The 22466-nt window shown below is 42.2% G+C and overlaps 1 protein-coding gene across 14 annotated transcripts in view; it reads left to right on the top strand.

Annotated features, from left to right (window-relative positions):
- NEK7 (NIMA related kinase 7) overlaps positions 1 to 22466 on the top strand; it is a 166864-nt gene that overhangs the window by 42819 nt on the left and 101579 nt on the right. For 13 of the 14 annotated variants that reach the window (XR_015142581.1, XM_086342204.1, XM_086342205.1 and 10 more), the window contains exon 2: positions 13032 to 13116. Coding sequence is in view for 13 of the 14 variants with exons in the window: in XM_086342204.1 (XP_086198330.1) it covers positions 13060 to 13116 (57 nt within the window). In the remaining variant the exon portion in view is untranslated. Of the gene's footprint in view, positions 1 to 1004; positions 1081 to 13031; positions 13117 to 22466 lie in introns of those variants that run through there. The other variant, XM_086342198.1, reaches the window with a different exon arrangement.

Here is a 22466-nt window from a genome sequence, read left to right as displayed (position 1 = left end):
TTAAAAATGTAACTTTAGTATCAGAATTAAATAATAAGGTAGAATCAAAGTATTAGGTCACAGACAGCTTGTGTTCATTAAATTCATTGGGAAGTGACTTCTAGTAAACCCAACAACACTGATTTCAGTAACTCAGTGGCTGTGAGAAGTGATTAGTTGGCCCACGTGTGCTCATTATGTTTTTGGTTCATAGGTCCCTTGATTAATCTCAGGATTCTGTTTCATGTGCTACAGAGTTTTGTATATAAAATGCTTCTGTCTCACACATGAGTGTATATTAGGGACGAAGATAAGATCAAACCAGCAGGTGTCACAAGAACCATAGTGAAAACATTGGCCCTGATTGTCTCAACCTTTATTTTGTTACTTTTCAGTGATTCTTTAACATAAAACGTGTTAAAATGATTTTTCAGTGGACACTTCTCTGCCTTCTCGTGTCAAACCCTTCTTTTCAGATGTTTTAGGGAGCGTGTTTGAAGTGTAGCAGTGGCTCTAAAAAGATTTAGTTCAGAGAAGGACGTGTTTACTGAGTGTACTGAACTTTCCTTCTTTTCACTTTCTTGGAAAAAAGTTCACCGTGAATTACTCCATATCCAGAAAGTTTATATTTAACTACTTAAACATATCTCTGGCTGGCTGTGTTCTACTTTTTTCCATATTTCACTCCTGTTGACTAGTCAGCAAGCATATGCATTTTATAGGAGTAAGGAATAGGAATTCATAAACAAACTGTCCTCATACTGGGCTTAATTGTTCAGTTTTAAAATTCAGCACTTGCATTCTTATTATCTATTTTATGTTAGGCCATTTCTGAGTCACTGAATAATCACGGGACGGTAATGTCTGCCTTTCCAGAAAAGCAAAAGGTTCAACACATTTCTGTTTGCCATAATTTTTATTAGAAATTCTCTCTCTTATTTCCTTGTTTCTCACACGATGACTTGACAGAAATACAAATCCTGTAGGCAAATCCAATCCCCTGTCTTTTATGATGATCTTACTAGAGTAACAAAGAAAGAACGAGGAAGGAGCAGCTTCTTGAGACCACAGGGAGCTGTACGGAAGGCAGACTGATGGCAGGTACTGTTCGTTTTCTTCTCAGCATACCAAATAAAGACCTTCTGTTTTGCAAGCAGCTTTATTAAAATCTTAACGTTACCCAGGTAATTTCTTTGCTAGATATTTACCTGTGTGAAGTGAAAACTTAAATGTGAACCAGTACGCAGATGTTTACAATGGCTTTATTTGTAACTGCCCAGAACTGGAAAACAAGACAAGTGTCCTTTAGTTAGAGAATGGATAAGCAAACAGTAAGAATGAGCAGACTGTGTGCAGCAACACAGATGCGTCTCAGGTACACTGGGCTGAGCGAAGGAGGCCCAGCTCAGAGGACTGTGTTCCGTGTGGCTCCATCTACACGCTCTCCTGGTAAAGGGAGGATGAAGGGACGGAAGACAGATGAGCGGTTGCCAGGAATTGGGGCGCATTTGACTGTAAAGGGACACAGAGAATTGCATGGGCCAACAGACCTTCTCATTTTGATTCTGGTGGCAGTTACAAGGCTAACTTTGTCAAAACCTATGAAAATCACACAGGAAAATGGAAATTTTCCTGTATATAAATTATACTATAATAAAAAAGCGCTAAAATAAGTTTTAGACAAGATATATAGACTGGCAAGGTAAAGATAGTGTTAATTTGTCCCTTTGGCTTTCCCAGACATCATAAGAGGAACCTTAGAGCGCTCTATCTCCACGCAGCCTCTGTCTCTGCGGCGGTCTCCACGTGCTCGGCCCTGCTGCCACTCTTATCTGTTGGTTCATGCCGATAACACTTACTTAAATGTCTGCCAGATGTCTGCCGTCGCATTTATGATTCCTTCCTGCGTCTTCTGCCTTCCCTCCGAGAGCGTTTTCATCCTGTCTGTCCCGTGCTGGTTTTTGTTTGTGTAGTCTTGTTTGCTAGAGTGCCTGATTATTTTTGGTTACCTGTCTGAAATTATATGTTTAGGATTGATAGTAGAAGTGATGTGAAGCCTGAGATAATCTCTTTCTCCAGGGTATGTTTCCATGTGTTTCTGCCAGGTGCCTGGGGGTTTAGCTCTGTGTGTATGCCTGCGTGCTCTTTGCAACCCCATGGACTGTGGCCCACCAGGCTCCTCTGTCCATGGGATTCTCCAGGCAAGAATACTGGAGTGGGTGGCCATTCCCTCCTCCAGGGGATCTTCCCAACCCTGGGATTGAACCCCTATCTCCCAAATTACAGGCGGATTCTTTACCCCTGAGCCACCTGGGAAGCCCATTAGCTCTCAGAAATGACCTCAGTCCAATTTCGGGGGATGTAATGCCCTGAAGGTTGTCCCAGCCCAACTGGCGGGGTTGTCGCCAAGCCCCGGTGGTGAGCTGTGGACTGCACTGTTTCTCTAGTCTGCAGGGGTGGGGAGTGCCCTGCAGCCCCCCACAGCCAGTCTGTGCTCAGTGGGGAGTGCCCAGATAGTAGACCCCCGTCTCTGGGTTTTCCTCCACCCCTCAGGTACTGGTCCCTTAACTCTTCCCTGTTTCCAAACTGTGATGCTTTAAAGCAGATTAAAAAACATTTGTATAACTAACTGTCCTCCTGGGGGTAGGGGGTTGTCTGAATTGTCCTTTTGCCATTATGGAAGTGGAGTTTGCCTGTATTATTTTTTATACCCATACATGTAATTCAAATGTGCTTTAAAAAAGAGAACAACAACTGTAACTTGCTATTTTTGATTTAATATATTATGAATTAATATTAGAATTATAGATGACTATATATTTACTGTATGTTTAATTCCGTGCCAGGTGTCGAGGGGGTGCAGTGATGTATAGAACAGACAATTTCCTACCCTTATCTGGCTGATATTTTGGCAAGATAGGTAGCTTAAACAAGTGCGTAATTATCTAATTGTTAGTTATAAAAACAGTGTACTTTGAGTACATCTAACTTGGAAATTGTCTCTGAATCTTGCTTTTTCGTTTCACGTTGTACTGGGTACATCTTTAACTACCATTGCAATTTTTATAAGCGTTTGGTCAGCCTAGGGTTCCATTTTCTGTATTTACTATAATTTCTTGAGACATTTTCATATGGTTGGACCATTATGTTGTTCATAGTTTTCCTTTCTGATAAATGTCTTTTAATATACATTCTTGTATGTAATCCAGAATTCAGTCACTGATTTATTTCTTTAGGATTGAGTTGTGGGATTAAGAGTACTGAGTAAGAGGGGATGAATGATTATTAATGTTTGTTTCTGTATTGCTTTCTAGAAAGGTTATTACATATATATAAGGATTACATGTAATTTAAAAATATGTGTCATTTTGAAAGGTTATCAATTGCATACTTTGTCATTGTTTAAATTTGTATTTCTTTATCAGTGATATTCAACATGTTTTATATTTATTTCTAATGTACATTTCTTTGTGCCTATAAACTATACACAGTGTTAAGACAGGACATTCTGCTTTATGAATGAAACTGTGGTATTAGATTTAAAACTAGAATTAGACCTTCTACTTTTTTCCCTAGTGCTATAATTTTTTTATTTATACTTGGATTGCCATTTTAACTTGCCTTTGTTGAGAATACTTTTGTAAAAGTTCTGTAATGAGTAGCAGGAAGTAACTTCTGAAGTCTTTAATAAAATGAAAAGTATATGTTAGTTAGAGAAGGAACCATATAATTGATCATTGTTTATCTTAAATCTCTCTTCAGATTGCTGCTACATAGTTTAATATTTAGGATTTTGTACTAGGTCCACACTAGTTGCAGAGAACCTGGGTAGTATGATGAAACTGTCAAAATATATGTGTGGAAACAGAAGGAGAAAGATTTTTAATAAACAGAACCTATACATATCCATTATTATGATTTGTATTTACTAAAGCTTTAAGTTAGAAATTGAAAGATTGCAAGATTGACTGGCCTTTATGTCTTCGTTGTTAGGTAATTTTTGTTGCAGAATGAAGGAAATATTTTTCTTTAGCTCAGCATTTTTTACCTATAATTACCTTTTTAAAATTTAATGGCTAGTTATGTTTTTTGACCAACATCATGATCACAAATAAAATTCAATAATTATTTTCTTACAAATATGTATTTAAGTCTCTTCTTTTTATATTCTATTACATACGTTTCAGTACCATATTTTACAGTTGGCAAAAAGTCAGGTTTGTGTTTTGAAATGTATGATTTTTAAGTCAGTTTCTGTAAAAATTAAAAAATTTTAAAGGTGAAATTCATTGAGGATGTCTGCAGACACAATAAAGATTCTCATTTTGTTGAAGATTTTGTCTAAGGTGAATATATTAACTGAAGTTATTCATTTTAAGTATTATGCAGAAAAAAGTATATAGTTAGCATGATTTAATTTCCTTTTAACTGTCTCAGGGCTTTGTATTTTATACTTTTATTAAAATATGGGAACTAAGAAAGATATTGTTTTCACTTAGGGAATGGTGCCATATTTCAGCGTTTAAATTAAGATGGCCATATCATACTGTGTCCCTGAGGGCTGTATTATTTATTATATATATAGTATTTTGACTTTTAATAATTTTCTTACCAAGGTCATGTGAATTATGAAATTTCAGTTCACTGGCAGACACAACTGTGTAAAAATAGTTTGTTACTCAGCTTTTATATCTTGATATTCAGATTCCTAATTTTGTAGTTTTCTTTTCTACAAAATATGTGACTACACACAAGATTTTGGGAAGATTGTTTTACTTTAATGTGTACGGAGGTTGTGAATCTACATGAAAATATTTGTAGTATTTAAACATCTATTTATGATAGAAACTCTCAACAAAGTTGGTACAGAGGAAATACACCTCAACATAATAAAAGCCATAATGACAACCCGAAGCTTACTTCACACTCAGTGATGAAAAGCTGAAAGCTTTTCCTCTAAGATCAGGGATAAGATAATGCCCACTCTTCCCACTTCTATTTAGCATAATATTGGAAATCCTAGGCACTGCCATCAGACCAGGAAAAGAAATACAAGCACCCAGACTGGAAGGGAAGAAGCAGTACTGCCCCTGTGTATAGGTTACATGATATTGTATATAAAAAACCCCAAAGTTCTCCACCCCAAAATTATTAGAACTAATAAATAAATTCAATAAAGTTGCAGGATACAAGATTAATATACAAAAGTCTATTGCATTTCTATACACTAATAAGGAAACTATCTTTAGAAAGAGAAATCTTGAAAATCCGTGTACAACTGCATCAAAAAGAATAAAATACTTAGGCATAAATTTAAGCAGGTGAGAGACCTATACTTTGAAAAGTATAAAATATTGATGAAAAAAATGGAAGATGATACAAATAGATGGGAAAATAAACCATATTCATGGGTTGGAAGAATTAATATTGTTAAAATGTCCATACTACCCAAAGCAATATAGAGATCTAATTCAATTCCTATTCAGAATACCCATGACACTTCTCACAGAATTAGAACAAATAATTTTAAAATTAGTGTGGAACCACAAAAAAATGGGATAAATAAAACAGACATTAATGCTGTTAAAACAAGATTTGGTATTGCTATACTACCTAAAGTTGGCTTCCCTGGTTAATCAGACTGCAGAGCATCTGCCTGCCAATGCAGGAGACCCAGGTTTGATCCTTGGGTCTGGAAGATCCCCCTGGAGAAGGGAATGGGAACCCACTCCAGTGTACTTGCCTGGAGAATCCCATGGGCAGAGAAGCCTGGCAGGCTACAGTCCATGGGGTCACAAAGAGTTGGACATGACTGAGTGACTAACACTTTCACACAAAAGACCCCCAAATAGCCAAAGCATTCTTGAGAAAAAAGCACAAAGCTGAAAGTATCATGCTGTCTGATTTCAGACTATGCTGTAAAGTTACAGTAATCAAAACAGTATGGAACTGGGACAGAAATATACACATAAATCAGTGGGCTAGAATACGGAGCCCAGAAATAAACCTGAGTCCCTTGGACTGCAAGGAGGTCCAACCAGGCCATTCTCAAGGAGATCAGCCCTGGGATTTCTTGGAAGGAATGATGCTAAAGCTGAAACTCCAGTACTTTGGCCACCTCATGCGAAGAGTTGACTCATTGGAAAAGACTCTGATGCTGGGAGGGATTGGGGGCAGGAGGAGAAAGGGACGACAGAGGATGAGATGGCTGGATGGCATCACTGACTCGATGGATGTGAGTCTGGGTGAACTCCGGGAGTTGGTGATGGACAGGGAGGCCTGGCGTGCTGCGATTCATGGGGTCGCAAAGAGTCGGACACGACTGAGCGACTGAACTGAACTGAACTGAACTATATGGTCAGTTAATCTATAACAAAGGAGACGAGAATGTACAGTGAGGGAGGGACAGTCTCTTTTAGTATATGGTGTTGCAAACACTGGTAAGCTACATGTAAATGAATGATCTTAGAAAATTTTTTTATACAATATACAAAAATAAAGACCTCAATGTAAGGCCTGAAACCATAAAACTCTTAGAAGGAAGCAGAGGCAGTGTGTTCTTTGACACTGATGTTAGCAATATAGTTTTTGATCTATCTCCTCCAGTGAGAGAAACAAAAGCAAAAATAAATAAATGGGCCCTAAACAAATTTAAAAGCTTTTGCACAGAGAATGAAATCAAAATGAAAAGAGCCTACTGAATGGAAGAAAATATTTGCAAATGACATGTCTGATAAGGGGTTAATCTCCAAAAATATATAAAGAACTCCTACAACTCAGTATAAATTTTAAAAATGAGCAAAAGACCTGAATAGAGTGATGATGTGAAAGGTAAGTGGGCTGGGGGAGGTCTGGTCCTACTTTGGAGAGGATTTTTAGCATGGATATAGCGAGCACAGAGGCCCTGAAGCCAGGGAGGACGCCAGTGGTTTCAGGGACAGAAGAGGGGTTCGTGTTGATGGAAGGGAGTCAGCGAGAGAGACTGGGATGACCTGCTGTGGGAGAGGTGGCTGGAGATGACTTACAGGGAGGGCCCTGCAGTATTTGGCAAGCACTTGGGATTTTAACCCAAGAGCAATGGGAGCATCATGAGTTGATTTGTGTTTTTCAAATATCAGTGCGAAGAGAATAGTGGAGAAAGAGAGGCCACTTCATAGGATATGAGAGTAATCCCTGGCAGAGATACAGAGATACCTTGTAGGGTTGTATTAGTGGCGCTAGAAGAGCATGGAAAATTTTCAGAAATGGTATTTCCTGATGTGTTGGAGTGGGGAGCAGAGAGATGATGGAAGGGGACAGTCAGGATGAACTCTAGGTTTTTGACTAGACCAGAGCTTCTGAAAGTGTGGTCTGTCCGCTTTGATGGGCCATGGGGGTTAGGAGTTGGCTGGGGTCCTTGAAGTTCATTCTTGTGGTCTGCACAAAGGATTTTGTAATACTAAGACGTTTTTGATACAAAGAGCCGACTCATGGGAAAAGACTGGGAAAGGTTGAGGGCAGGTAGAGAAGGGGGTGACAAAGGATGGGATGTTGGATGGCATCAGTGAGTCAATGGACATGAGTTGAGGAAACTCTGGGAGATAGTGAAGGACAGGGAAGCCTGGCGTGCTGCAGTCCATGGGGTTGCAAAGAGTTGGACATGACTTAGTGACTGAACAGCAAGTTTGTAAAAGCACGGATGCCTTAGCTTAAATTGGTGCAGCGGTACCAAACTACTAGTCTTTGTCTTATCTACCTGTATAAAAAAGACGAGTTTCCTTTTAACTTGTATTTGATGAAGCAGTTAAAGAGTATTATTTTTGGTCGCATTTTGACCTTTGAGCACAAGTCCTTGAATCTGCGTGATGCAGCGGGAGGCCGACATGAAGCCCCATGGCAGCAGATGGGCTTGTGTCGAGGAGGCGCGTCTGTGCAGTTGTTGGAGGAGCCGCCCGGCCGGCTCATGTTTTCACCGGACACTGTTTTTACTTGAAACAAAAACCGACACTCAAACTTGGGACTTCTGTAGATGTTTGCCTGTCATTTAAGGGAAAACAAGTGCCATTATTTGTTCCTCATGATTAAATTTGAACTTCTAAAGTGAAGGTTGGAATTTTGGAAAAATTATATTCATCACTCTGACCTTGACATCTTCCTGGTACTTGAAGATTTCTGATGAGATGAGTGGTAACACTATTGAGTGTGTTTATGAATGTTGTATAATGAAATGGTCAACATTCAGTGGATCTGTGTAACTCACGGAGCTAAAGTTTTCCAGGTGACATGCACGGGTGTTATAAGATCGTGCATGAATAGAGGATCTATTTAGAGGGCAAGAGAGCCCATTAGACTTTCACATCAGAGTACAAAAGTTCATTGATAAGTTTTGAGAGTCCATGTTGCAGTTAACCTTTACAAATCTACCACTTGTAAAGCTTGCTGTAGTGCTAAAGAAGAATATCCACAGTGGGTATTCCAGCTGTGTATCTGTAAGACCACATTTATAAAAATACACCTCAGCCAAGACAACATATCTCAACAACTTGAATGTAGAAGCTGCTGCTTTTCTGAAGATAGACATTAAAGAAATTAACAAAATGCAAAACAGTGCTTCTCTTCTAGCTAGTATTTGCAAAGTTAGCTATTTTTCATAAAAATGTGTTATAGTCATATAATTTATTGCTCTTATTTGTAAAAGAATTAGTATGTATTTTAAGCATTGCTCTATTTTGATTTCTAATATGAGAAATAGGGATATTTATGACCCGTGTGAGCAAAAAAAAGGGGTCTTTGGGATTCTCAGATAAAGAGGTCCTGAGATGCAGAAATTTGAGAGGTTTGGGCTGGATCAGCTGAGTAGGTGGTGATAATGTAAGGAGAGAAAGATTATTAAAGAACTTAGCAACTTTTTTTTTTTTTTAGAAATGGCAGATGGAATCTTCTGTTCAAAAACTGTGACGATTCTAGGTGGTCATTTGGATATTTGTGTTTGTGGTTCAGAACTCAGAACAGATGAGATAAATTTCAGAGTAATCGTAGATGGATAGTAATCAAGTCATGGGAGTGGAAAGGATGACCTGAAAGAATGTAGGTTTAAAAAACAAAAAGAAGATTCATACCGTACAGCACTTGGACATAAATGTTAGATTGAAAAAGGAACTCAGAAAAAGGAGTTATTATATGAGAGTACATGGGGCACAGAACATTTCCAGAAAGTGAGAGAGTTGTGTTGGCTGCTGGCTGAGGTCAAATCGGAGGACCTTGGTGAGGGCCCTTATCACCTCTTGTCTGGATTGTTACCGTCGCCTCTTGACAGGTCTGTCTTGCGGTTGTGAGCCCCTCTCCTCTGTCATACGGCAGGAAAGATTGTATTTCTGAAAGGGCACTTCCCTCCCTCGGCTGCTTGAAACACGGCACTAGCTCTCTGATAGCAGTTGAATAAAGGGGATATCATAAAAGTTAGCCGGACTCCCCCCAGCTATCTCTCACCACTTGCCAATTTTAATTTTACTTACATGATGTTGTGCTCTGCTTTTGGATATTTTGATGTGTTCTTTCCTTTCACCAGATTTCCTGTTTTCCTTGCCTTATCTAACCTGTGAGAGTATCTCCTCCTTATTTAAAACCCGGTTCAGGTAGCACCTTCTTTGGGCAGCCTTTTTTGATGGAAGACTGGTTGCCAAATTTGTTGAATTTGATCATAATTTTACTCACCATTGATTTTAGACTTATTAAACTGTAGCAGTTATTACTTGATGTTTTGATAGAGATACATTCATTCATTTATTCCGTAAATATTCGCTCAGCACTCATTTTGTGCCAAGCATTGGCCTAAGCTGGGAGCAGAGCTGTGGACAGCAAACACAGGTCCCTGCAGCCTGGGACTCACGATCCAGAAGACCGAATGTATGTCTAACACTTATGCATTAAACGTCTTTATTAACGAGGGGCTTACCTGAAAGATAATATATAAGCATATACGGCCTTTGAAAATATGATAATATCAGATCAGCATATAAACACTGATATTTTCTTTTTCAACAGAAGCAGTTAGAATCAAGTGACACTTGGAGACGTGTTAGATATTATGCAAAGCACATTTTTTTGCTCCTTGTTCATTGTATTACCAAGCCCATGTGCAGTATGGGAGGCCCACTCAGGCTCCTTTACTGAGCGGGGCTGTTTGTCTGGGATGCTGTAGCAGTGACGCAGACTGCTAGTCACTTCTGAGATGTCTTTGAATCTTATGTTTCTTTTTTTTTTCATTTTGCCTTCTTTTCTTTATAATTTTATTTGCTTAGGCATTGCACACATCAAGAGGTATGATGAAACCCACTTTGTTATAATCTAGCTCATTTCTCGTAGCGTCTTCTTACAGTTAGCTGAGCTGTGGGCTATTAGAATATGCTGCACAAAGAAAGCGTTCTGTGACTAAGTAAGTTGAATGTGAGTGAGGTTTTTTGTTTGCTTTTGTAGCTGCAGGCCCGCCTGGACCCTTTGGTGTGCTAGTACTCACTGTGGCCCTCTAAGACCGCTTCTTACAGCAAGGAGTGTTTCATAGAGGTTTCAGACCAGGAGGCCTTTTCTTTTTCCTGTGTTGTCTCATGTAAACTGTATGGGGCACTAGATGTCAAATACTGGTTTTAATGATATCGATTTATTTTTTTTTAAGTCTTTATTGTGATGTCACCTTGCTTTGAAAAATGACAGTTTCTTGATGTCCTGAAGTGTGCAGTTTTGAGCAGTAATCTGTCCTGCATTAGAATTATAGCAGCAAGTCGTAAGACACCATCTTGGATGTGTAGTTGGCTTGTAACAGTTTTTCTTTTCCTAAGCTGGAGATACTGTTTAATTTATATTACCTTTTGCAAAAGTGTCCTTGTTGCTTATACACATTTTAAATAATCAGTGTAGCCTTAAGTCATTGTTTCTTGATTGTTTAATGATTCAGATTTCACACTAAAAGGTATTCTAATTCATTACTGGGATTCTCATTCTCCTTCCTTCTTCTCTCTCCCTGAATCCAACACTATATAAAGTTGAATTGAACAATACATAAACATGATTATATATCATGACTAAATGGGAGTTCATTCCAGAAATACTGGCTAAACATTTGCCAAAATAAATGTTCAAAATTCAAAATTAAAGAGCCACCAAAATTCAGCATTTTAAGAAAGTGTTTAATCAGCTCAGACACAGAAGAATTTGTTGAAAACCTAACATCTATTCTTTATAAAATCTTCCAGCAAAGTGAAAATAGAAGGGCACTATCTCATCCTGATAAATTAGGGCATTTATGAAAAATGTCCATCTTACATCATACTTAATGGTGAATGACTGAATGCCTTCGTCCTCAGATAGGAACAAGAAAAGGATGTCTTTGATTCTGTTCATTGTACTGGAGGTTCTAGCCTTTGCAATAAGACAAGAATCTACAAAAAAAATCTACTTGAACCATTAAGTGAGCTTAGCAGGTTTGTAAGATAAAGGGTCAATATACAGAAATTATTTGTATTTCTGTACACTATCAGAAAATTGAGATAAAAATACTTAATAGTATCGAGATATATTTAGGAAATAACCTGAAAAAAAGATGTGAAAGACCAGTTTGGAAAGTGAAAGCCGTTCTTGAAAGAAATTAAACCTATTAATAAGATATCCTATGTTTATGGGTTTGAAGACCCAATATTATTAAAATGAAAGGTCTCTCTGCAGATTGATCTATAGAGTTCTTGTAATCCTAATCAAAATCTCAGTAGTTCTTTTTTTTTTTAAAGTAGAAACAAACAGACTGGTTCTAAACTTTATATTAAAATCAGAGATATGATTAGGCATATATCTAGACTTTATAATAAAGCTACACCAGACATTAGTATAGTATATATATGTGCAGTCATTTGATAATATGTTGAGGCTGGTATAGTAGCACTGTAGTGAGATATGGGAGGATAAAGGATAATCTTTGCAGTAAATGATTTGAAGTCAGTTGGATAGCCATGTGGAAAAACTAGCTGAATATTGACTTCACCTTACATTGTACAAAACTTTAATTCCAGGCCAATTGCAGATAGGAATATGAAAGGTAGAGCAATAAAGCTTATGTTGGAAGATAATGTGTGCAAATTTACAACAGGAAAATAATTCCTAAATATTTAAGCATTTTGTATACGAAAGCATTAACCGTAAAAGAAAAGATTGGTTAATTAGAACTTGTTAAATTTCAAAAGTTAACAAGTTAATTAAAAGATGCCATTGGGAAGGTTTTTAAAAGACAAGTCACAGGATGGGAAAAATATTTGCAATACAAATGACCCATGTCTAGGACCTTTTTACAGGTTTTTAAAGGGCATAATGAAGTGGAAGTGTGTTTTAGTTTCTCTATCTGTTGGTCCTAACGGACCCTAGTTTTTTAACCCACAGATTTTAGTTATGAAATTACACTTAGGAAGAGCCTAGAGACACTTGGTGGTGTGTAGAGTCAGGAGTGGACACGGGTGTTTGCTGTGCTGGGTTCATAGCCCAGCTCTTAAGCTTGTGCAGGACTTGGCGTATGGTCTTCAGCTTGTGTTTACTGAATTAACGGATGGACACCTTATAATTGCAAGGAACGTCTGCATAAGTCCTCATAGGAGGACTGGCCTTTTAAACATAGGCCTGGAAATCACAGGAAGCAGTTCAGTTGGACCTGAAGAGCACAAGTGCTCACGTGTGTGGAGTGTGAGATGAGGGCGATTGGGGAATCTAAAGCACTGCTCATGGCTGCAGGAAGCTTTCCATGGTGCTTGTCTTCTCATGCTGGGGAGGGAGTGGGGGAGCCTCTGTGATCTATGGAGAAGAGAGGATTTCATCGCACAAAACAGGATTTTCTAAGCAGGAAATGCTGCTTTTGAGAAAATGAGTTGAGACAATGACTGTTTGTGTTAGCCAAACAGAGCTTGGATTTACCAAATGGCAGGTGAGAGCAGGGAATGTCTTAATGGCCATTTTTGAAGCATTGGGCTCATCTCAAGTGTGGACCGTGCCGTGGTAATGATTGCATTATTTAAATTTTGGCTTGACCTTTTTTGCAGAGTTCAGAAGTTCCTGTTGCTTCAGACAATGGATGAGCAATCACAAGGAATGCAAGGGCCACCTGTTCCTCAGTTCCAGCCACAGGTAACTTGTTCTAATAAACCCTGCCTTGAGACTGTGTGTGTGTGTGTGTGTGTGCATGTGCACGCGCGCTCACAAGCGGATACAGGTACAGTGAGGAAGGAAGCCGAACCTGTACAGTTCCTTAGAAATAAGGTGCTGAACATGCTGATTATGAGCTTCCAAGCTTAAATCAGAATTGTTTCCAATATAAAATACTGTTTTAGAATATTAGTTCTCATGGACATATATTTAAAAAAAAAATGGAGGCAGCTTTGCTTTTGACTTGAATGACCTGCAGGTTTGGGAGCTCCTGCTGGGCTCAGGGAGGAACGGAGGCGAGGTGGTGCCTGTGTTCAGTCTGCCTCCGCTTCAGCCTGGGGTTCCGCATTGCCCACAGTGCCGTCCGTTACCGTGGCTTCTCTCGTCCTCTCTGACCAGCAGTGTGTTTCTCCTGTTATGTATTAGCTCGTTCTTTTGTACCATAGGGTGAAGCTAAAGGAAGGTTTCAGCAGAAGGTGTACACACACTATTGAATTACTTACTGTGCTGATTCCCTGTGGACGCTCGCCCTGAAGCCCCAGCGTACGATGACGTGTCTGAAATCACGTTCACCCCTGCACAGCTGTCATTCATAAATTCTGTTTCTCAGTTCGGTGTTGGAGGCATTGTACAGTGTCCCAGGTTTACTCCGCTAGGCTTTTCCAGTTCTGCTTGATAGTCATTCTGGAAATGAAGAATCCATAGGTGTTCTTTCGTGGTCTCTTGGTATTGGTATGAGGGTGAAGGTGGCCTCATAGAGAGAGTTTGGAAGTGTTCCTCCCTCTACAGATTTTTGGAATAGTTTCAGGTGTTAACTCTTCTCCAAATATTTGGTAGAATTTGCTTGCAAGGTCACCTGGTCCTGGACTTTCGATCGCTGGGAGTTTTAAAATCACAGATTCAGTTTCAGTACTTGTGATTGGTCTTTTACAGATGTGCTTTGCAGTGAGTGAGATGCGTTTAGGAGGCTTGGGTTTGCACAGCTGCTTCCTCAGAGAGGTGCGCACTGTGAATTTCCAGGCAGGGTTAGTGTTTTCCAAACTTATTTGACTGTGCACTGTTTTGTAAGCACATCTATTGGCTTCTCTCAGAATCCGTGTCTGTGAGGCACAGCCCAGGAAATACTGCCATCTTTTCTGTGAAGAATGGATGCTTTTGAACTGTGGTGTTGGAGAAGACTCTTGAGAGTCCCTTGGACTGCAAGGAGATCCAACTAATCCATCCTAAAAGAGATCAGTCCTGGGTGTTCATTGGAAGGACTGATGCTGAAGCTGAAACTCCAATACTTTGGCCACCTGATGCGAAGAGCTGACTCATTGGAAAAGACCCTGATGCTGGGAAAGATTGAGGGCAGGAGGAGAAGGGGACAACAAAGGATGAGATGGCTGGATGGCATCACCAACTCAATGGACATGGGTTTGGGTGGACTCCGGGAGTTGGTGATGGACAGGGAGGCCTGGCGTGCTGTGGTCCATGGGGTCGCAGAGAGTCCAACACGCCTGAGCGCCTGAGCTGAACTCTCTGCCTGTGTGACTTTTTACCTTGCCTGACCCCTCTTCTCCCTCTCCAGAGTTTGAAATCTGCCCACCCTTCAAGGACCGTCTAAAATGCTGTCTCCACTGTGAAGCTTTTTCTGATTTTGTGAATGTCATATTTTTTCTTGGAGCCCTGACGGTGCACCCTTGGTAACATGTTTTCTGGTGTTTCTGAGCCCTGTGTCACTTCACATGGACATAAAACCTCATCTTTCCCATCGGGTTAGGATAGGAAACCTCTCTCCAAACCTTGAGGGTTTGTGCTCTGTCTTGCTCTTTCTCGGTGCACTGTGACGCTGCAGGTCCCTCATCGCAGCAGGGGCTCGGGAAGGACCCCCGACTGAGCCCGCCAGGGTGCCTGTGGCGAGCGTGTGTCTGCATAGCTGAATTTTACGTTGTCTCCTCTGTCACACTTGTCCGAATTATCTGGACTGTCTTCACAAAAGAGACCCTTAAGAGCTTAAGTAAGGCCAGTATTTTAATTTCAAGAGGATTGTTTTTTCAAATCTACCATCTGTATTTTATATTACAGTCATAAAATACCCAAGATTATGGTATGCAGTTTCTCCTAGATGCAGACATGTCTACGTGCCAGTTGCACACACACACACACGGATATTAGTGTTTTGTATATTGTTTCTGTGCAGACGGTAAAAGCAGCACTACTAAAATTAGGTAGTTATGTCATGATTTTGAAATTCTGTTTTGAGCAGCTCCAAATTCCAAAGGAAAGGAAAAGCAGCACTTTGATTTTTGCTGCTGCTGACTCACCAGCCAGGAGGCACAGTTTCCTGGGACCCACAGCTGCCACGCAGCACGAGTCTAAAGCTGCGTCCGTGGCTCTGTGTCTCTTTGACACGGTTCCCTTCATGCGGCCTCTGCCCCGCAGTGGGCAGAGGTACCCCACTGTCCTGGGAAATAGGCCGGTGTTGCCCATGCAGGCGGGGGGCGGCGGGGGGACCCCTGTCTCTGCATCCAGACTGATGGTGGGAGATTACCTGACAAGAGTTCACAAGCGTTACTGCTGATTAAGTCTTTGAAAAATGTTACCGCTCTCAGGAGCAGGATTTTAAAAAGCTGGCAAAGGACAGCTTCCACTCCAGGTTGACAACCTTCTTTTGTTTTGTTCCACACCATTGGCCCGAACAGCGGGGTGATGAGGCAGCATACGGTTAGCTGAGCGACTCCTTCCGCTGCTGTGATGCTGATACGTGTCTGCACACAAACAGGAAACCGAGGAAGTCAGGTTTCTCAGTGTCAGATCCCCACTCTCTGTGTAATGACACGTGATGTCTGTTCTCAGTGTGTCTGTCTTTTTCTTGTTCTGAGGTGAATACTCTAACCCTGCCATGCGTCCTGTGTGGTCTCATTTTTAGTGCCGTATGAGTTTCTCTATTAATTTTTGTTGTTATTGTCATTCATTGAACTTAGGGAATTTTTTTTTTTCTATCACCTTCCATTTCCTTCCTGTTTTCCTTCTTTGACTCCTTCCACTAAAGTCTCAAAAGTACTGACGGGATATTTTGACTAGATTTGCACGCTGTTATGTTCACGTTGCTTTTGGACTCTTGTTTTTGGAACAACGAATTTATTATAGCTTAATTTTAAAAAATGCAGACTGTATCATTGATGGTGACACAGAAATGGTAAGATATTTACATTTTAGTATGAGGCTAATTTTAAACGATGGAAGTCTGCAGCTAACATTTTATGACTATTTTGATTTCTGATCATTAAAAAGCACTCTGCTGCCTTCACTTTTTATCATAAAGTTAAATATGAAACAGTTATAATCAGAGCACAATTTTAAGAATTCCTGGGTGTGTCTAGAGGGTGGATTTATTTTAATTATGATCATCACCAGGACTTAGGTCATACCTACTGTTTGTAAACTTGAAGCTGTTACTGTTTGTAACCCTTTGGCTCCCTGTGAAGGCGGGAAAGCATCCCAGGGGTACAGGCAGGAAGAGGGGCCTTCCTCGTTCTGGTTGCTGGGAAGGTACGAGCGTCTTGTCAGGGAGTAGCCAGTAAGCGGTGAGGTTGGTTAAAGCGGCCATCCCTTTAAGCTTCCCAGCTGGAACAGACCTCTTTGCCCCAAGGCTGCTGTTTCCCGGCATCCTTTCCCGTGGAGGCTGCTGGTTCTCTGGTGATTTTAATAATAAGCTGTGCACATGAGAGTTGGGAGTCAGGGCGCCACCTCTCCATCCACAGAGCCTCTTCCAGCCCGTTAATCCTCCTTGTTTTTGGGGTGACGGGGGTAAGACCTGCTTCCTCGAGGCTCTGCCTCCTGAAGGAAGGGCGCTCACCTTCCTTGTCGCTGTTGCCTCCCCACCTCCTCGTGAGCCCTCACACTAGCTGGATGCTTGACCCCCAGCCCCCACCTTCCTTCTCAGCATCCTCTGGCTTTTGTCCAGGGCAGAAACCCTGCTGCTGAGGGAGTTCTTCCAAGAGCACCCACCCTCTGCTGAACACTGTGAACATGTGTTTCAGCCACAGTAAGTCCCCGACACACAAACGAGTTCTGTTCCAAGGGTGTGTTCGTAAGTCCAACAAAGTTAGCCTGGGTACCCAACTAACAGTCACCCATAGAGTACTGCACTCTACTGGGTTTATAATACTTTTCAGGCAAATAATGCATAAAAGCCAAACACAGAAAGTAAGGGAAACAATTTTAACTTGACAGTACAGTAGTGCAGCACAGCAGCCGGCCCAGCGGCTGGCATCCAGTGGACAGGCAGGAGAAGTCACTGATGGAGGAGGGAGGGGGTGGGAGGCAGGAGAGCCGAAGGGCCGTCAGCGATGGGCGACGGTGGGCAGGCTGCGATGCCGCTCACGCCTGGCGTCCACGGCACAGGTTCTGCTTCCTCGCTGGAACTAGAGGCAGGTTCTCATCTTGGAAAGTTTGCAACTTGAAGTTCATGTGTAGGGGCCTTGCTGTATTCCTGACACAGGCTGCTGACTTTACTCCTTAAGTAGCTCCGGAATCTGCTAGTTCTCTGCATCCCGACTGTGCCTCCTGTTAGATTTCTGCCACCTTTTGCCTGGATTATTGTGGAACCTTCTGAACCAGTCTCTTTTCCTCTCATTTTCCTATTTCTAGTTCAGTCTTCACACTATAGCAAGAGTCATCTTTCCAAAGTGTATATTTTATCATTATTTGTTGTTGTTGCTTAGTCACTGAGTCATGTCTGACTCTTTGCAGCCCCTTGGACTGTAGCCCGCCAGGCTCCTCTGTCCATGGGATTTCCCAGGCAAGAATACTGGAGTGGGTTGCCATTTCCTTCTCCAGGAGATCTTCTCGACCCAGAGACTGAACCCGCCTCTCCTGTTTTGCAGGTGGATTCTTTACCGCTGAGCCACACTTCTGAGAGACGTTGATTTCTGGGCGTGAGGATGGGTTCTGCATGTTCTTGTGCGATGCAGAGGGTCTTACGTCACAGGGCTCCTTTTTCTTCTCCAGCCGCATGTTGTGTCTTTCCCTATTTTGGATGCAGATTCAGTCATATCTTGCTTATACTGAGCTCTCTTTCAACTCCATATTTCAGTTACTTTGATCACAGTCTCAGGAGCTGCTCAAGGAGATTTAGTCCCTAATGGACTGTAATCAGCATAAAGGCTCATCATAATGTATGTGAGCTCCATGGCAAACGTCATAAGAAAAGTGTTATCCTAGAGGAAGCATGTAATTTGGAAGACAGCAGAAAGATTACTCTCAGAAAAATAATGACTACTGGGTAGTTTCACGCTGATATACTTCTAATAAATAAGAATATACTATACCACAGTGCAGTGTTCACGTCTGTAGACCATACTTTATGTGAATGAGTACTAGGTCATGGGTATCCAGATATTTGTTGGATGAATGAATTAATCTCTAAATGAAAGCTTCATTTTGATCGCCTAATTATCTTAATATTGTATGGATTTTAGTTATTGAAAGTTACTTTAGGAAAAGGCTTGGTAATGTAGACTAAAAAGAACTCTGTCAAATGAGAAGTGACATCAGAATATTTAAAGCTTGATTGAGTTTTGAATTTAGATTGGTTGTTCATACTTAACGTATTTAGGGCTAGATGTTTCTCAGCTTTGAAAGGAAATCCTTGAGAAATTTAGATGATTTTTAAAAGAATGGGAATACAGTAAGGGTTCTCTCATCTGCTGTCTTGGACATTTCTGTTTGAATAGTCTGATGTGTTCAAAGATGGTGTTGTTGTTGTTTGGTTGCTAAGTCGTGTCTGACTCTTTGTGACTCCATGGACTGCAGCACACCAGGCTCCTCTGTCTTCCACTATCTCCCAGAGTTTACTTAAATTCATGGCTATTGAATCAGTGGTGCTGTCTAGCTATCTCATCCTTTGCTGCCCTCTTCTCCTCCTGCCCTCAGTCTTCCCCAGCATCAGGGTCTTTTCCAGTGAATCAGCTCTTTGCATCAGGTGTCCAAAGTATTGGAGCTTCAGCATCAGTCCTTCTAATAAATGTTCAGGATTGATTTCCTTCAGTATTGACTGGTTCAAAGATGAGGTTTCAGTTCAGTTCAGTTCAGTCCAGTTGCTCAGTCATGTCTGACTCTTTGTGACCCCATGAATCACAGCATGCCAGGCCTCCCTGTCCATCACCAACTCCCAGAGTTCACTCAGACTTATGTCCATCGAGTCGGTGATGCCATCTAGCCATCTCACATCCTCGTCCCCTTCTCTTCCTGCCCCCAATCCCTCCCAGCATCAGAGTCTTTTCCAGTGAGTCAACTCTTCGCATGAGGTGGCCAAAGTATTGGAGTTTCAGCTTCAGCATCAGTCCTTCCAATGAACACCCAGGACTGATTTCCTTTAGAATGGACTGGTTGGATCTCCTTACAGTCCAAGGGACTCTCAAGAGTCTTATCCAACACCACAGTTCAAAAGCATCAATTCTTCGGTGCTCAGCTTTCTTTACAGTCCAACTCTTATATCCATACATGGCCACTGGAAAAACCATAGCCTTGACTAGATGGACCTTTGTTAGCAAAGTAATATCTCTGCTCTTGAATATGCTATCTAGGTTGGTCATAACTTTCCTTCCAAGGAGTAAGCGTCTTTTAATTTCATGGCTGCAATCACCATCTGCAATGATTTTGGAGCCCAAAAAAATAAAGTCTGACACTGTTTCCACTGTTTCCCCATCTATTTCCCATGAAGTGGTGGGACCAGATGAGGTATACATTAATCAAAATAGCTTGCCAGTTCTATTTGGAACTGCATTCAGAGCCTGAAATGTAGTTTTAATAAATTCAGTGATGAAAATGATTCCATTTTTGAGGATGAATTTGATATTTGGAATATTTAGAAATCCTTTGGAGCCAAGTTTGTACTTGGCGGAAAAAGTAAATTGTCTTGGTATTCTTCTTTCGATCAAAAGATGATCTCTTCTTAGGTGAGACTAGTGGTTTTTATGATTCACAAACCGATTACAATCCAAGGAGGGATTTCAAATGGATTTTCAGTATCAGAAGCCTTTCTGGAAATAAGTCCACATGCTCCCATTGTGCCTGTTTGAAGGGCAACGTTGAATGTGTAGAATCTAGTATGTTTGTTAGGAATCAGTTGTATCATTTTACAATTAGGATTCCTTTACACTTTGTCTCCCTTTATACCGTTATTATGGAATGTTGTGACTTTCTCGCGTACCTGTGGGTATGCTTCACACAGCTCTTTCATGAAGTGTTCATGAAACAGATGTTAACCCTGATTTTGAAGTTTTGCTGAATACTTCTTTTTCCAGGAATGCTTGTATGCACTGCATTTAATTATGCCTTCTTTTCCTCCCTTGACCGGATCTCGTTCAGTGCAGAAGAGGGAGGTGGAAGGGGAGGACTTCCTAGGAGAGTTCTGATGGGGCACCCAGTAGGGGGTCGGGGGGCACACGGGGTCAGTGAAAGCCCACCCCAGCTCCCAGCGCCGGCCGAGGGGGAGCAGGACGCAGGGCTGCATGGGCCTGTGATGAGCACAGTGAGCAAAGAGGGCTGAGCTTGGCGCCGCGTGGGCCCCAGCGTTTACGGGGATCCCGTCTGAGGGACCAGGAGGACACAGGAGAGCTGGATGTTTAGTGGGGTGGCTTAGGGCCTGAGCCCTGACTTTGCACTGCCCCGTGTAAGTGCTTGGATTCCCCCACTTGCTGGCTGCGTGCTGGAGGGAAGGTACTGAACGCCTACCTATGCCTTGCTCTTCCGCCCTGTAGGTTAGGGGAGCACTAGTTTGGAGAAGGCAATGGCACCCCACTCCAGTACTCTTGCCTGGAAAATCCCATGGATGGAGGAGCCTGGTAGGCTGCAGTCCATGGGGTCGCTAAGAGTCGGACACTACTGAGCGACTTCTCTTTCACTTTTTACTTTCCTGCATTGGGGAAGGAAATAGCAACCCACTCCAGTGTTCTTGCCTGGAGAATCCCAGGGACAGGGGAGCCTCATGGGCTGCCATCTCTGGGGTCGCACAGAGTCAGACACGACTGAAGCGACTTAGCAGCAGCAGCAGCAGTTTTTATGGAGCCCCGCTGTGGAGCCTGCAGGTGCTGTGCCCGGCACGTGGACAGCACTCAGAGGCCAGGACGAGATGCTGGCTCTCAGTGGGTGAGGACGCGTGCAGCAGAGACGACACAGCGCTCTCGGTGCACAGGTCTCTCTGCCGTGCCTGTTTCTGTGTCGTGTTCCATCCTTTGTCACACCTCTGTTACCAACACACCCGCGTCAGCGGCTTCCCTCTCCCGTCGATGTGCTCAAGCCCCGAGCCCACGAGCCGTCCTTGGCGTCCCTCTCCCCTCGCCCTCGTTCATTTCCCCCAGTCCGAGTCCTCGGGGTCCACCTGAGGGTCGCGTCCCGGCCGCACACTGCGCGCACCTCGCTGTCGCCGTCAGGTCCGGCCAGGCCAGGCCTTCCGTGCTCTCCCCGCTCTCCCCATCTCTGGCTCTCCTCCTCTCCCTGCCTTTCTCCGCGCAGGGTCAGGGTCATGAGTTCAGAGCCTCTCTGTTGGAGACCCACAGCCCACACCCATGCTCACCTCTGACCCCGGCCCTTACCCGCAGTGTTCTCCACCCTCCAGCCAGTGTTCTTCAGACACACCTAGCTCCTTCCTCCCTGAAGACCTTTCCCCCAGGGCTGCTTTCCGGCACTTTCTTTTCCTTCTGGTCTTTTAATCTTTTAACCAAAATGTCACCCCCTCCGCGGGGTCATCCCAGTAACACCCAATCCAAAATAACCATCGTTCATTTCCTATTATATCACTCTATTTTATTTCTCTGCATAGTACCTAAATATTAGATATTAATCTTGCTGCTGCTGCTGCTAAGTCGGTTCGGTCGTGTCTGACCCTTTGTGGGGCATAGACGGCAGCCCACCAGGCTCCTCTGTCCCTGGGATTCTCCAGGCAAGAATACTGGAGTGGGTTGTCATTTCCTTCTCCCAGATACTAATATTGCTTATTGCCTTTTTACTGTTTTTGGATTACATGTTTGTTTAAGCCTGTCGTCTATTAATAACTGTGGAATAAATGAATAAATTGAAGAAAACGTCTTCCACTCGTCTCTGTCGCAGTGAAAGGCTTCTGCTCGCGGTGTGAATTTGACCAGCTGCAGCTGCTGGAGCTCACGGGGCTGGTGGCAGGGTCTCTGTCATTACCCTGGTCCTGAAATGCCAGGACAGGTAACCGGTATTTTTGGTTACATAATTTGTATATAGTAATTATCATGCTAGGTAGTATAACTAATGATGGTTAAATGATACAAATACCAGGTAGTATAACTAATGATGGTTAAATGATACAAATACCA

Source organism: Bos grunniens, chromosome 16 (genome assembly GCF_055505025.1).
Source record: "Bos grunniens cultivar Pamir isolate PY7600 chromosome 16, Bosgru_T2T1.0, whole genome shotgun sequence".
In the NCBI taxonomy this organism is placed as follows: Eukaryota; Metazoa; Chordata; class Mammalia; order Artiodactyla; family Bovidae; genus Bos; species Bos grunniens.
Note: the sequence above shows the minus strand (reverse complement) of the source record. Positions and strands in the feature narration are given on the sequence as shown.